Here is a 15,232-nt window from a genome sequence, read left to right on the forward strand (position 1 = left end):
GATCAAATAGGCATACAGTGCAAACGGATAAAATGACAGCTCTGAGAGGCTCACTAGCTGGGAGATATTATAAGGCAGGCAAGGCGGGAGATTACACGCATGAATACAGTTTCCCAGGAGCTGAGTTCCCAGGCCTAGGCATGCGACCTTGGGGAGCAGACAACACAGCACAGAGACAGAGGCAATAACGAAACCGAGATAGCAGCCTGACATTCTGCTCCCCTCAAGGCCCCCTCCCAGTTCGCAAGGGGGCTGGCCTGTTCGGGTAAGCAATGTGAAAGGCGTCGACGAGGTCGGGGGCGGATACATCCCGTGCGCGCACCCATTCGTCATAGGCAGGGGGGAAATGTTTCCAACGAACTAGATATTGTAGACTGCCATGGTGAATACGGGAGTCAAGGATCTTGGAGACTTCGAAGTGTTCTTCCCCCCCCACCATGATGGGTTGCGCAGGCGGTGGGTCCGGATGCCACCGTGGAGAAGCAACATGGGGTTTGAGGAGGCTTATGTGGAAAACAGGATGCACACGCCTCAAGGATTTGGGGAGAGCCAGTTCCACTGTGACAGGGTTTATGACCCGAGTAATGGGGAAAGGGCCAATGAATTTGGCGCTGAGCTTATGGCACGGTTGGGTGGAACGGAGATTTTTGGTGGAAAGGTAAACCAAAGCACCCACTTGCAGATCACCCCCGGGGGAGCGATGTTTGTCAGCTTGCGCTTTGTATTTACGTTTGGCCCGGTCGAGGTTGCTAACGAGCCAGGGCCAAGTGGTACGGAGGGCGTGTGCCCAGGAGGCAATGTCGGGGTTCCCCTCCCCCTCTACATCATCTGTAGGAGCGATGGGACTGAAATCTTGTCCATACACAGCAAAAAACGGGCTAAAACCTGTGGATTGATGCATGGCATTATTGTAGGCATATTCTGCTAAAGGTAACAGTTCCACCCAGTTATCCTGGTGGTAGTTAACATAACAACGCAAATAACATTCAAGTACAGCATTGACACGTTCAGTTTGACCATCAGTTTGAGGATGGTATGCACTAGACAATCCCTGTTCCACCCCCACCAACTTGAGGAAAGCTTTCCAAAACTTAGAAACGAAACCACTTCCGCGGTCACAAATTATTTTACGTGGAAACGAATGTAAACGAAAGATATGCGTCACGAAGAGGCGGGCCAGTTTCTGAGCAGAGGGGATCCCTGCGCATGGAATCAAATGTATTTGCTTAGAAAACAAATCAGTAACAACCCACAGCACAGTTTTACCCCCACTGAGAGGGAGATCAGTCATGAAGTCCATAGCAATCACTTCCCAAGGTCTGCTGGGCGTTTCAAGAGGTTGTAGCAGTCCCGGGGGTTTGCCCTGCGATCGTTTCGCAGCGGCACAAACGGGACAGCTGCGGATGAAGGAGTCAATGTCGGAACGCATGCCCCCCCACCAGAACTGTCTGCGCAATAAGTGAAGGGTCTTCAGAAACCCAAAGTGCCCAGCTGTTTTGGCTCCATGAGCTAAATGTAAAACGTCTTTCCGGAGAGTTTTGGGTACATACAATTTTGAGTCTTTGTACCAGGACCCCCCTTGTTCCAAAACACCAGGAGGTAGGGTATGAGCGGAACGTTCTAAAAGGCACTGGTCCCGAAGGACAGTTAAAAAGGATTCGGAGATGGGGATTTTGGAGGGAGCCCCCCCGTCGGTCATGGAGATCTTAGAAACAGTTATAGGGCTAGTGCTTACGTGCGGCGGCGCGCAGACTGCAGGCGGCTGAGCGGTCGGAGGGGTAGGAGGGGCGGGAACTCCGGTCTGTTGCGGTGGCGGCTGGGCAGCCGGTTGGGCTGGCGGAGCTTGCGAGTTAGGGAAGGTGTGCTGATGCTGGGATCGGGTTTGCACAGCCAGCATAGGTAGGGCCCCACGTTGCATAGGGGTGAACAGAGAGTTGGTGGGTCTCTCGAGTTTTACCGGATATTGTGGTAAACGGGAGAGGGCATCCGCGAGAACGTTCTGCTTCCCAGGGACGTGCTTCAGGGTGAAACGGAACTGAGCAAAGAACTCCGCCCACCGTTGTTGTTTCGCCGATAGCTTATGGGACCCCGTGAGGGCAGCTAGATTTTTGTGATCGGTCCAAACTTCAAAGGGTACTGTAGACCCTTCCAAGAATTGCCGCCATAAAGTCAGTGCATGATGAACTGCAGAGGCCTCTTTCTCCCAGATGGGCCAGTTTAATTGAGCGTGCGCAAATTTTTTTGAAAAGTAAGCGCAAGGGTGAAGAAGACCGTCCGGTCCTTGCTGGAGGAGAGCCCCTCCCATGGCTACATCGGAAGCATCGACTTGCACAATGAACATTCGATTTGGGTCTGGGTGCCGTAGCACCGGCTCCGAAGTGAAGAGGCGTTTGAGGGCCAGAAAGGCGGCTTGGCATTGCTCAGTCCATAGGATTTTTGCGGAGGGTAAGGCAGCTGAGCTTACTTTTCCCTTAGTTTTTAGCAGGTCCGTAATGGGTAGAGCCACTTGGGCGAAGTTAGGGATGAATCCCCGATAGAAGTTTGCAAATCCCAGAAATTGCTGTACTTGCTTACGGTTGGTGGGGGGAGTCCAATCGAGAACGGCTTGGACTTTGGCGGGGTCCATGCGAAGACCTTGGTGGGAGATGATGTATCCCAAAAACGTGAGTTTGCTTTGGTGAAATTCACACTTAGCTAATTTAGCGAACAGTTGATGGTTACGCAGGCGTTGTAGAACTTCTCTGACCAGAGTCACATGCTCGTCCATAGTTTTCGAATAAATGAGAATGTCATCTAAGTAGACCACCACCCCACGATATAGAAGGTCATGTAGAATTTCATTGATGAGTTGCATGAAGACCCCCGGGGCCCCTTTTAATCCGAATGGCATTACAAGGAATTCATACATTCCGAAACAGCTAGAGAAGGCAGTGAGGTGTTCATCTCCTTCGCGGATACGGACTCGGTAGTAGGCTTCCACCAAGTCTAATTTAGAGAACACCCGGCCTTCCTGTAATTGTCCCAAAATATCCGATATTAATGGGATAGGATAGGCGTTGGTCTGGGTAACCGCATTGAGCTTTCTGAAGTCAATGCATAGGCGAAGGTCGCCCTCTTTTTTCCGGACGAAAAACGCGGGGGCCGAGTTTGGGGCATTCGAAGGGCGAATGAACCCTCTGGCGAGGTTTTTGTCCAAAAAGTCCCGGAGGACAGTGCGCTCGGAAGCGCTCATAGGGTAAATCTTACTTTTGGTTAATGTGCAGTCCTTTACTACTTCAATCGCACAGTCTGAGGCCCGGTGGGGGGGTAAGGCATCACATTCCCTAAGGTCGAAGACATCTTCAAAGTCCCGGTATACAGCGGGTAGAGCTGGTGGTACTGGGGCGGTAGAGGTTAATGCTGGAACGGGCGGAAATGGCAGAGCAAAGTTTTGCCGATGCTGGTCGCAGGTGGGACTAGCGAAAGAGATAGTGTTTGTTTCCCAATCAATACTGGGACTATGTCCTTTAATCCAGTTAATTCCCAAGACCACTTCAAATCGGATAGGGGCTATAGTGAAGTCTATTTGTTCCCAGTGGGAACCAATTCCCATTGCCACCCCTATGGTGCGGTGATCAACTGGACCCCCCTGGAATTGGCTCCCGTCCATTTGAGCAAATTGGACGGGGGCGGGTAAAGTTTCTGAGTCGGCTCTGAGTGCAGCAAACGTGGCTTCACTTATGAGAGTGCGACAGCAACCGGAGTCAATTAGTGCTTTGACGGGGATTTGTGGACCTCCGTTAAGTTGTTGTAAAACTGCATCCACGTAGACGGTGGAGTCCACTTCTTTGATTTTGGTAGGAGCATTCGGTTTGATAGGAAGATCCTGAGAGGTCTGTGGAGATGCTCCATTCACCACAGACCGGAGCCGTTTTTTGACAAGTCGAGGGGAGATTCCAGGTTTAAGGCTGGAGAAATCCAAGGGTTTTCCTCATCCGAAGAGGGAAAGCTGTCCCCCAATGGGGCACTTGTAATCCGAGACCCGGCGGGGTCGTTGGAAGCAGGCAGGGAGGCTGGGTCCCCGGCATGGAGTGCAGAGGGTGTGGGCCTTCCCGGAGCTGCGCTGCGGGTGGCCGCGGTGCCTCTGCGTGGTGGACGACCTCGGGCGCGGGTTGTCGTGCTGGGACGAAATAATTCCTGGCGGCGTGGGCAAACGGCTGCAAAGTGGCCCATTTCTCCGCATGTAAGACAGGCACCCCTCTGAAATCGGGCTTCACGTTCCTGGAACGGACGTGGGGGATTTCGTGGGACGAGCAGTGGTGCCTTGGGTTGAGGCTTTTGGGTGCCCTTCTCCTTGTGTTTTTGACGGACAAGAGAAATAAAGCGGCGGCGGCTTTCCACTTCCTCGGCTAATAGGATCCAGCCTTCGAGGGTATCGGGATCGCCCCGCATGTAAGACCAGTTCAGAATGTCAGGATGCAAGGCTTCCCTGAAATGATGGATTAGGGTGGTCTCGGGCCAACCTACAATTTTACTTGCCAGTCGCTGAAATTCATCGGCAAACTCCCGAACTGTAGCAGAGCCTTGTTTTAATTGTAAGAGTTCCGTTTTGGCTCTTTCCCCCAGGAAGGGGTCCTCAAACCTCCTTCTCAGGGCAGTCATGAAGTTGTTGAGGGAACGAATCGCACGAGAGCGGGTGTCAAACTGGAGAACCATCCAGTCAGCCGCTTTGCCTGTCAGGAGGGAAGCTACGTACCGCACCCGGCTATCTTCCGTGGGGAAAAATTGACCTTGTTCTCGCATATAACTGTCCACTTGATGCAAGAAACAAGGCAAAGTCTCAAGAGATCCGTCATACGTAGTCCTCAATTTGAGTTGCTTCCAAGGGCCGGGCGCGGGTTGACCCGGTTGCACGGGTGGTCCGGGCGGAGGAGCAACAGGAGCTCCAGGAGGCAAGGGTGGAGCGGGCACATTAGCAGGTGGTTGCACGGGTGGTCCGGGCGGAGGAGCAACAGGAGCTCCAGGAGGTAAGGGTGGAGCAGGCACGTTAGCGGGTGGTTGTACGGGTACTCCCTGACCCGGTATCGGAACGGGCTGTCTCTGAGCTATCAGGGTGTGTTGTAATTGCCTGTTCTCTTGAAGCATAAGTTCCATTACTTCCTGGAGTTGATCAACACGGTCGGAGAGCTCCCGATTCTGGGCTCGTAAAAGATGAACCTCCTCACTTGGGCCACCAGTAAGATGAGGCTTACTGGTTCGGAAGCTCGTGGCCCATTGAGAGCTATCCCCATATAAATCCTCGTCTTCAGACTCATCTGAGTCTCGACGTCGGTCAGCCAAACGGCGTGCGCGTTGGGTCGCACGCGACGGGACAAACGCCGGGGAAAAAGTTAGACCTGATAGTCCCAGTACATAGTCCTTGGGGCGCGTGTCCACGTTCGCCTGATTCCTAATCCTTGCTGCAGCCGCCCTGGCTGCTTCCGCCGCCTCTCTCTCTCTTGCGACCCTAGCCGCTTCGGCGGCTTGCTGATCCGCAAGAACTTTGGCGTTTTCAAGTCTTAGGGCAGCCTCTGCCGTAATGCGCGGCAAAAGTTCTGTCTCGAGGAGCAAGAGTATGGGGTCAGGTTCCCCGCCCAGCAGAGGTTGTACTCGAACCGCCAGTGCGGATGCCTCGGCTCCAAACGTCGGGGTCAAAACTTGAGCCAAGGTGGCTACCGGGGTGTCCTTTGTACATTCCACAAGGAGAAGAGCGGTGCTAATAGCGACTCGCTTGGCCTCAGCCTGGCAGCTGGCCGCATCCGGGATCAGGGAAAAACCCTCCGGTGGGGCTCCCGCCATGGTAGAAAGAGTTTGTCGAGAAATAAGATTGTCCAAAAGTCCAGTTAATATTTGTAAATCCTCAGTCGCCAATCGGGCATCGTCCAGTAATTGATCCAAGTCCTGAAGATCTAAACGGGCATCAGTATCCTCCGATGTTAACATCCAGAGACGTCCTGTAAGAGATTGCCACTGCGCCTGTACCAGTCCCCTCAAGCGGCAAACCTCTCGGGTCGTCCGGAAAAGTTCAGCGATTAAGTCCTGTAACAGAGTAGGATCCTCTGAGAAGGGCTCCAGGGTAGTAAATCACCTGGAGAGCTGCACAGCTCCCATCCAAGTGGCAGGCGAACCCCCCTGGGCTCCAGCCTGGCTAGGAGAACGGTGAAGATGAGAGAGAGCTGTCATAATGTCAGCCCTTGGCCCACAGAACCAGAAATCACCACAAAGTCATATAGAGTCCAAACAGATGGTTTTTACTGATCAAATAGGCATACAGTGCAAACGGATAAAATGACAGCTCTGAGAGGCTCACTAGCTGGGAGATATTATAAGGCAGGCAAGGCGGGAGATTACACGCATGAATACAGTTTCCCAGGAGCTGAGTTCCCAGGCCTAGGCATGCGACCTTGGGGAGCAGACAACACAGCACAGAGACAGAGGCAATAACGAAACCGAGATAGCAGCCTGACAGCACCACACTTCAGGTTTGGTAGGCATTAGTAGAAACCTTCCCTGAAACATCAGAGACCCTCTTGGCAAGTTAGCAAAACCTCTCAGTATTCTTTGGCTGGGATCATCTCCAGTCATTTCCTCCTAGTCCATTGGTCGGCTCTCAGCTGAGCTGCTCTTGCTGCTTCTAATTCCCCACATTTACTTTTAAGGCAGGAAAAATTCTCTTGTTTTACAAAGAACAGCACCGACAGATAATGCTCCGCTTTTGCGTTTGGACCGTAATAATGGTAAGTCACAAAGATTACCCTTTAATTCAGTACGTTAACTCCTTGATTCTTTCAAAGCCTGTGTTGTGTTATGGAAAGCGTGGCTCAGAAGAACCATCCTTTGGTCCTGTTCAGAGGCTTCTTCCTCAAAACCTCCGCTTCAGTAAACGGAGCTCCCCAAGGAACTCCCACAGCAGTCTCTGTTGGCGAGAGACCTTCTGATTGTGAAGGGAGCGCCGGTTGCTGCCTCCGTTCAGCCGCCAACTTGTGGGAATAGGAGTGGGGTGGAGGTGCAGAAATTAACCACTCAGGTTGGCTTCCTTGGGAGGGGGGTCCCAGCCAGGACCGGAAGAGGAGGAGCCGGCCCTCCATTCCCAGGCTCTCTGCTTCTGCTCAGCCGGGCAGCCTGAAGGGCTCCGGGACCACCCACGGGAGTGAAAGAATGCCCTCACCTCAAACGGCTCTTTTACAGGGTGTCATTTCTTCCGTCTTGACCAAATGCTCCACAGAGGAAGGCGTTATTCCTGTGAACAAAAACTTATGGTGAGTGCCCACAAAACAGCTGCTCTTCCTCCGTGCCGGCCCGTGGGGGGCTCTTCCTGAACCACCCCCTTGAACTGTCCCTGCAGGTCCATCTCCTACGTGACCACCCTCAGCAGTTTTGCCTTCACCCTTCTGCTCTTGATATACTACCTGGTTGATGTCAAGAGGGTGTGGTCAGGTGCTCCGTTTTTCTTCCTCGGTGAGTGCCCTTCACACAAAAATAAGGTCTCAACTGAGAAAGGAGAGGGAAGGCTTCAGTTCCTGCTTGGGATCCCTCCCCCCTTTTAAAAATGAAGCGGCAATTCAGTTTTTTACCATTGATACTCTTGGCTAGTTTCTAAACCAGGAATCATAGCTGAATTCCTTTGGGGAGTGAATCAGTGCCCAGTTTTTCAGATTTGTGCAGATGTTTCCCCTCTCTCTCGCAGAATGGACTGGCTTGTTTGATGGGTGCTGAAACGCCGTCCGTCTGCCAGTCATCGGGCACAGTGCCCCACGGCCGGGGTTTCCGTTCACCTGCTACGTCCGTGGTCCTTGTGGTGAGGGCAAGGAGTGGCACTTCTTGGGGCAAAGGAGCCTCCTTCCCCAGGCCGTTTTTCTCCCTGCAAGGGAAGGGACTTAAGTAAGCGGAAAAGCAGCTGCCCCTATCCTGTGCCTGAGAACAGCTCCAAGTGCTGCTGTTTTTAAAAGAATGGAAGTCACTTCCCTTGGGTTTTGCCTGTTGACTAGTTTGGCTCTGACTCACGACATACCAGAAGGTATCGAAGGAGGCTGGCTGCAGCCAGCTGGAAAGCGGGCCTAACGTCCCAGGCATTTGTGAAACGTGGAGAGAAGCAGTGCTGACAATAAGCTGCCCCTGTTCCATGTTCATCCCTGTTGTAACCTGGGAGAGCCACAAAATGGCCTCTGTGTTTGGACCCCCCGCCCCTACAGCGGTGGGTGGGTTTGCAGATAGTCAGGGAAGGGGCTGCAGTTAGCCTGGAGGCTGCTTCTGCTGCACAGGTTAGTCTCAACAGCCCCGCAGTCATATCATCTGTCCTACCGGGTATTGTTGGGTAGTAGTATGGCTGTCACATGGAATTGTCTTTCTGATAACCTCTTTTGTCTTTTAAGGCATGAACTCAATTCTTGTCTATGTCGGCCATGAAGTATTTGAAAACTACTTCCCATTTAAGTGGAAAATGCGGAATACACAATCCCATAGTGAACACTTGGCTCAGAACCTCATTGCCACTTCTCTGTGGGTAATCATATCATATGTACTGTATCGGAAAAGGATATTCTGGAAAATCTAATGGAACATCCAAGCAAAGGAACAGACAGACAGGGTGCGCGAACACTGAAGCGTCATCTCTGAACACCACACGGACTTACTTTTACTTTTTTTAAAAGGGATTGTGTGTTTGGTTTACATTCCAAATAGCCTTGAACTGTATATTGAAGGATACTTAAAATTTTGTTGACCAATGTGCCATTTGTTAAAACAAAGCATTTTTCAACCTACATATATTTGATATATTATTCCATTTCTAAATAAACATACCAAACAGCTCCTAGGCAGAAGAGTAATGTTTAAAGATTTGCTGTATGTTTGTATCAAGTTTTTGTTGTTGTTGTTTTTTAAAGCTCATTTAGAGAGCCAGCATGGTATAGTGGTAAAGAGTGGTGGTTTGGAGCCTGATCTGGCGAACCGGGTTCGATTCCCCACTCCTCCTCCACATGAGCAGCGGAGGCTAATCTGTTTAACTGGATTTGTTTCCCCACTCCTACACGAAGCCAGCAGGTGGTGAACCACGCCACGCAGCTCCAGCTGCAACCAGGGGTTCTCCTTCGGCAGGCCTCACTATAGATGCTCCCATGGCAAACCTGGGCCTTTGCTAGGGGAACAGCCTGGTTTGGGCCTCCTGTTTCTGGTCCTTTGCCTTCTAAGTCTGCCTGCAGACTCTCTTCCTGTATTCCAATCCCCTCCAATGAAAAAGCCTGGCCCTACCTAGCGGGCCTTTCAACATGACTTCCGAGGCCGCTTGGGCACAGAGCGAGCAACAGCTTCATCCTTCATCTCTGATCTGCTTTGGCTGCCAATAGGATATTTTTGCTGTTCCAAGAGATGGTTGATACTCCGGGAGTCTAGTAGCCCCTTAAAGACTAACAGTATTTTTATTGCAGTGTCAGCTTCCATGAAGCAGCTTCTAGGCTTCTGCAGATGGGCTGAAATCCAGTGCCCTGGCTGCAGGCTGCAACCAAATATCTCTGAAACAAGCACAGAGATCAAATACAGGACTCCTGGATTTATTAGAAAATGTCTTTTTATTTGCAATGGCAAACAAAGGATGCACTGAAGTACTGACAGGGGGAGCCGACCGCTCTAGAGTCCTGTGCCCCCTATCAGCCAGGACTGGGGCTCAGGCCAGGGTTTGAAGCAGCAAGATCTTCTCGTTAATGCAGAATCTGTGCAAAAGCATCATCAGGTTCTCTCCACAACGGGACACCTGGCGCTCCATCGCCAGGCGGAAATCTTCCTTGACGCCTTTGGTAATTCCCCTGGTCACTGTGTGATGCCTGCAGTTATAAAAACAACATAGTCGAAAAGAAAGCAGTTACTGCTTCCAACGAAATAAATTTGACACGATGTTAAATCCAGCTCAACCTAACCATTTTAATTTTCTTTTTTTTAGCTAGGCATACCTCCACAAATGATTAAAACCATGGACAAAGCTGAAACTGGTTTTAAATATTGTGATGCCCTTAAGAGGTCAGAGGAACTTTAGGGTAGCTTTGATGCAGCACGTTAAAAAACGCCGCTGCAACTGGCAGCTTGAGGATGAACATCCATCTGTGAGGATGTCCCCGGTCACGGGCTGCTCCCGCACCACCTTTCCTAGTATCCGCTGTTCTCCAGGGTGCAGCAAAAGATTGAGAGACCCACTCACTGCAAAACCTAAAAGCTCCCTGGCACCTCCTGGGGTTTCAGTGCCGGAGCAGTCAATCACTTCAGCGGTAACCCAAGTCTCCTGTATTTGCCAGAGCCGGTTGTTTTAAGTGAGACCACTTGATACCAAGGACTCCAGGTTCTCTGGTCATGCAACACATTTTCCCACCACCCACAAGTTACTCAGACACTGCACCACCAGCCACTGTTTTCCAAGTCATCCCAAGGCCTAAGATAGATGAACTACAGCAGGCGATCAGCATGAGCAAACCCCAGTGCCACACCTCTTCCACTGAGCAGGAGATGGCAGAGCAGCAATGAACATTGCTGAGCGCACCAACCAGGCAGGCAGCTGAGAGACAAGAACTGGGAAACCGCCCCCCCCAGGGAACCCCCCTGTGCAAAGAAACTTTGTTTATGAAGACACTTTTATCCAAGACATTTGCAACCATCCTTATCCAAGATCAAAAATGCCTCAATTGCAATGCGATACAAAGATCGGTGAAGTATAAAAGATGGGGTCTAAAATTAAACCTTCCGGCTCTATTAAACATATCCCAAGCTCCTTAACATACCAGCCTGCGGCAGAGGCTGTAGAAACAAATGGATCATATTTACTTGAATCCCACATTTCTCCCAAATGAGGACCAACACGGTGCTCTCTTCTTCCATTCTATCCTGACAACCACTACCCTGTGAGGAAGGTTAGGCTGAGGCAGCAAGACTAGGCCGAGACCACCTCGTGGTGGCAGAGTGTGTGCGTGTGTAGGAGGGGTTAACCTTGGGTTGCCCAGATCCTAATCCTGCCACTATGCCATGCTTGTTTGATCCCATGACCTCCTGCCATCTCAATGCCTCCATCTTACTCATGTGGTATTTTGAGAGCTGTGAGCAATTTGCTTTTCTTGCCTCAGCTGCAGAACAGATAATGCAGTCTCTGCTTGCACTGAAGGTTACCAGCAGAGCAGTGCACCACACAAGATTTTCAACAGCTTGAGGGTGAAATATTCATGTTTTGGAGACAAAACAGACTGGTGGGGAAATGGCCTAAGAAGCTGCTGGAACAATAATAAATACATTTAGCAAAGAGATGGCCTCCTTTCACTATATTTATTTTTAATTAAGCAATTGACTGGATATCCACAAAAATCTAACTGATGCACCATTATTATACAATCGTACAGAGATCCACTAAAAAAACTGAAGAACATGTACGTGTCAGCAATTTATGGGTAAAAAAACAAACAAACAAACATGGCTGTCCGAGGAATGTAGGCACAAATGAAAAACAAAAGTATGGATAAAACCACGGCGTTAACCAAGGGCTGATCACCATGGGCAGGAAAACATGTCGACAGAAAGACAGCACACTGTGAGCAGGGAGGCCCCCTGCGCGGTACCTGTCAGCAGTCTGTACGCTGGGCTGAAGTACAGGTATGAATTCCTGCTGCAGCAACCCCAGCGGAGGGCTAGAAGTCCTTTAAGAAACAGCAAACAGCAGCATTCAAACACCACCAACGTCATGCGTGCCACAAAAATCAATGCTCCAGAGACAGATACAGGCAGAGAGGCCCCCGTATGAGAGTCCAAAGCCCTCCTGCAGGTATCAGCAGACCTTTGTGGGGAGGGTGGAAACAGAAGAAGCCCCTGCCTTTGTTTAGCACGCCACATTAAATGGAGTATCGAAGAAACCTTTGCAGGTTAAAACTCCTAACTGCGTCATACTGGGCAGTTAGAAAAGAGGAACCGTCCAAATGTTTACGGAAACCTTTTCTGGATAATGGTTGTCAATACTCGTAAAAGCATTTTAGCAGGAGTGTTAGCTGAACTTTTCATCTCAAAGCATAATGTATTTCAAGACCTCAACTTTTCTTCCAACATCTGATGAGGTCCAGCTGATATTCACTGACTCGGTTAAGAGCCTACGGGTTACGGCCCAGTGTCACTACCGGGAAAGTGAGTTAATGCAGCTGTAAAAAATACTCTCTTTCGTCTTCATTTATCCCAGATGACTCCCTGCCTTGACTCAGCTGATCTGATTGTGTGGCTCCATGCCACAGTGACCTTGAGACTAGACTACTGTAGCACGCTCTACACGGGCCTTTTAAGTCAACTTGGAAGCTCCAATTGGTTCTGAATTCTGCAGCCCAGTTGCTGTTAGGAGCTAGGGGGAGAAGGCACATCACAGCCATTTTGCAACCACGTTAGTTACCAGTCAGGTACCAGCTTCAATTCAAGGTTCTGGCTGTCGCTTAACGAAGGCCTTCATGGCTTTGGACCCATAAGCCTGCAGGATCGCCTCTCCCACTACACCTCGTCTGAGCCAAGCCTTCTGGGGGTGCCACCCTGCCAATGGCAACCGCCCGTTCATGCGCATTCTCCGTGGTGCCCCCCACAGCTCGTGGCACAGCCTGCTTGAGGAGATCGGGTAGCCCCCCCTTCTCTCATTCCGCAGAATGTGCAAAACAGAACCGTTCAGGAGGGCATAAAGGGATTAGAACTGTAGCAGAATTGGAACAGCTCAGGATGATGCTTTTATAAGGGAATAGAGCTGCAGGGCTCTTGCAGTGCTTACTGTATGTGGCACCTCGCGGTTCCTGAATTGCCTCCTGCCTCTGGAACCCACTTTCTGCATTTTGGAATGTCACGCCTTAGACAGTTGTATTTATTTAGTTATTTTGCACTGTTTTTGGCATCTGTGATCTTAGTCCAACTGGATGTCTAACTGGATCATTTTCTATATTTTCTATACCTGCCTGAGGTCTCAGTCAGAAAGGTGGGCTATAAACAAAGAAAATAAATAAAACACCAACACGCTGCCCAAAGTGTACACAGCACCGTGGGCCTCCATCCTCTTTCAAAGACGTAGAAAAAACGGTACTGTCAGATTAGGCGTCCTTTAAGAAGTGCAGCCAAGCTGAACGTCACAACGGATGTGGGCATAACACCAGCTCGTCAGCCCCTTCAGGGCAAAGGGGGCGTGGGTGGGCCATGCGTCCAGTTCCACCGGCCTCTTTTAATCAAACGTTCTTACCTGCCACTTTTCTCCCCAAAGGGCTCTGTGCCTGTGTTGAAGGTGGGGGTCCCCCAGGGAATACAGACTAGAGGGCCAACACAGCAGCACCCCCAAGCTTCTTTATCCCTTCCTGTGTTCTATGTAGTTTAATTCGGCATATATGAGAACAAAATGGCAGTTGCCTTTGTCTTCTACGACTTGTTGAAAAGTAGAAATACACAACTGACCCGTCTTAGTCACAATGACTGAGCTCCATCAGGCAACACAGGTTGGGGGCCCACTGCTGTGACCACTAGACTATTTACCCCTAACTCTTTAGCTTGCATTTATTCTTACATAAACGTTAATGCTGCGAAGTAACCCAGTTCCCAAGTAGCTCTTGCACCTAAGAGACTGTTGGACATCTCACAAGGACAGAGGTGCAGCCAACACACAGCAGACTGTGTTTCATGCACTGTGACTAAAACATGGAGAGAGAAGGTGCTATTTTGTGCGACACCCACATTTAAAACAGCAGAAGAGGAAACAATGTGAATTGATCCCCAGCTGATCACCCCGAGCTGTAAATGGGCCATAGATACCTCCTCCCAGGTGAAAAATATACGAGAGGACATGCGGAACTCCTTAAATGTTCCTTGCACAAATCAAGCAAGACAAAAACAGGCACGGCACTCCTTCAAAGGCACTACTTCCCAAGTGCCCTCAAAAGTCAGTGGCGGGAAAGCCAGCCCTGACCAAAAACGGCGTGTGCCAGCCACAGACTCCTGCAGGCAACACTCCCCCACCCTCACTGTTTTCAGTTCTTGCTACTTCACTGTCCACACAGAGAAGACTTCCCTTCATCCACTGGACTGGTTGTCGGCTACAGAAGAACCTCTTCTGCCAGCTCTTGGGGGTTCTTCCATTCCCTTGGGATGGACGACATGTTGCGTCTCCCCTCTTCCTCCCCACCCCCCAGACACATATCTATATCTGGGGGAGGGGGGGGCTGGGTTCTGCAGCCGGCTTCAATGGCTGCCCAGGTGCCTCCTACATACATCGGCCCATTTCATGCCCAACACTAGCCTTAGCTGGCAGCAGCATCGGAAACTGCAGGCCACAGTCCCACAGCACACGCCACAAGCACAAACTTTCAGCACCCTGGTGTGGCTACAGGTTCAGATTTCCACTCTGCCATGTAAGCTCACTGGGTGACCTTGGGCCAGCCACCCACTCTTAGCCTAACCTACCTCACAGGATTGTTGTGAGGATAAAATTAAGGAGAGGAGGAGGAGGATATCAGCCACTTTGGGTCCCCACTGTGGAGAAAGGCGGGGTAGAAATGAAATAAGGAATAAATTGATTTCAAAATAAGAAATGAAATCCTGAGGGAAAGGCAGATACTTTCCCTGTCCTTCATTATTCCTCGTTGCGCCCTGTTGGCTGCTTGTTGACGGGCACACCAAGCAAAGGACTGATACCGTGAGAGATTCTGAACACAGGCTATCTGCCTTGTGCTAAATCTGGCCCAAGGCACAGCATGATCAGCATGGACTACTCTGGACTGGCAGAGGCTCTCCGGGGTCTCAGGTCAGAGGCCTTTCACATCACCCACTATGTGATCCTTTTAACTGGAGATGCCACTGGGGATTGAGCCGGCCACCCTCCGCTTGCAAAGCAGATGCTCCACCACTGAGCCATGGCCCAGTCCCATTTTGCAATTAGCCTGACCCCATTCTCAGCCCACAAACGGCCATCCTTTTATGGCAGTGCAGGTGACTGCATTTACATCTCTCTCTCCAAAGAGGACCCCAAATGGCTTACGTCGTTCTCTTCCATTTTATCCTCACAACCCTGTGAGGTAGGTTAGGCAAAGTGTATGTACATGTGACTGGCCCAAAATCACCTAGTGAATTTCACAGCAGAGGGGGAATTCGAATCCTGATCTCCCAGATCCTAGTTAGACACTCTGAGCACCCCCACTGCACCACACCGGCTCTCAGCAGAGCTTTAAATTGCCCCACGCAGAGC

At 50.6% G+C, this 15,232-nt stretch overlaps 2 protein-coding genes across 3 annotated transcripts in view; one reads left to right on the forward strand and one right to left on the reverse strand.

Moving 5' to 3' along the window:
- HGSNAT (heparan-alpha-glucosaminide N-acetyltransferase) overlaps positions 1-8,585 on the forward strand; it is a 34,827-nt gene extending 26,242 nt beyond the window's left edge. Inside the window, exons 15-18 of the mRNA XM_056857849.1 lie at positions 6,678-6,755; positions 7,207-7,277; positions 7,364-7,476; positions 8,391-8,585. Of these exons, the coding sequence (XP_056713827.1) occupies positions 6,678-6,755; positions 7,207-7,277; positions 7,364-7,476; positions 8,391-8,572 (444 nt within the window). The 3' untranslated portion in view covers positions 8,573-8,585. The remainder of the gene's footprint in view (positions 1-6,677; positions 6,756-7,206; positions 7,278-7,363; positions 7,477-8,390) is intronic.
- Positions 8,586-9,678: 1,093 nt separating this feature from the next.
- INTS10 (integrator complex subunit 10) overlaps positions 9,679-15,232 on the reverse strand; it is a 45,307-nt gene continuing 39,753 nt past the window's right edge. Inside the window, exons 17-18 of one of the 2 annotated variants that reach the window (XM_056857662.1) lie at positions 11,607-11,684; positions 9,679-9,836 (exon numbers count right to left, since the gene is read on the reverse strand). In XM_056857662.1, coding sequence (XP_056713640.1) covers positions 9,680-9,836; positions 11,607-11,684 — 235 coding nt within the window. In that variant the 3' untranslated portion in view covers position 9,679. The remainder of the gene's footprint in view (positions 9,837-11,606; positions 11,685-15,232) is intronic. The other variant, XM_056857664.1, reaches the window with a different exon arrangement.

Source organism: Euleptes europaea, chromosome 11 (genome assembly GCF_029931775.1).
Source record: "Euleptes europaea isolate rEulEur1 chromosome 11, rEulEur1.hap1, whole genome shotgun sequence".
NCBI lineage: Eukaryota > Metazoa > Chordata > Lepidosauria > Squamata > Sphaerodactylidae > Euleptes > Euleptes europaea.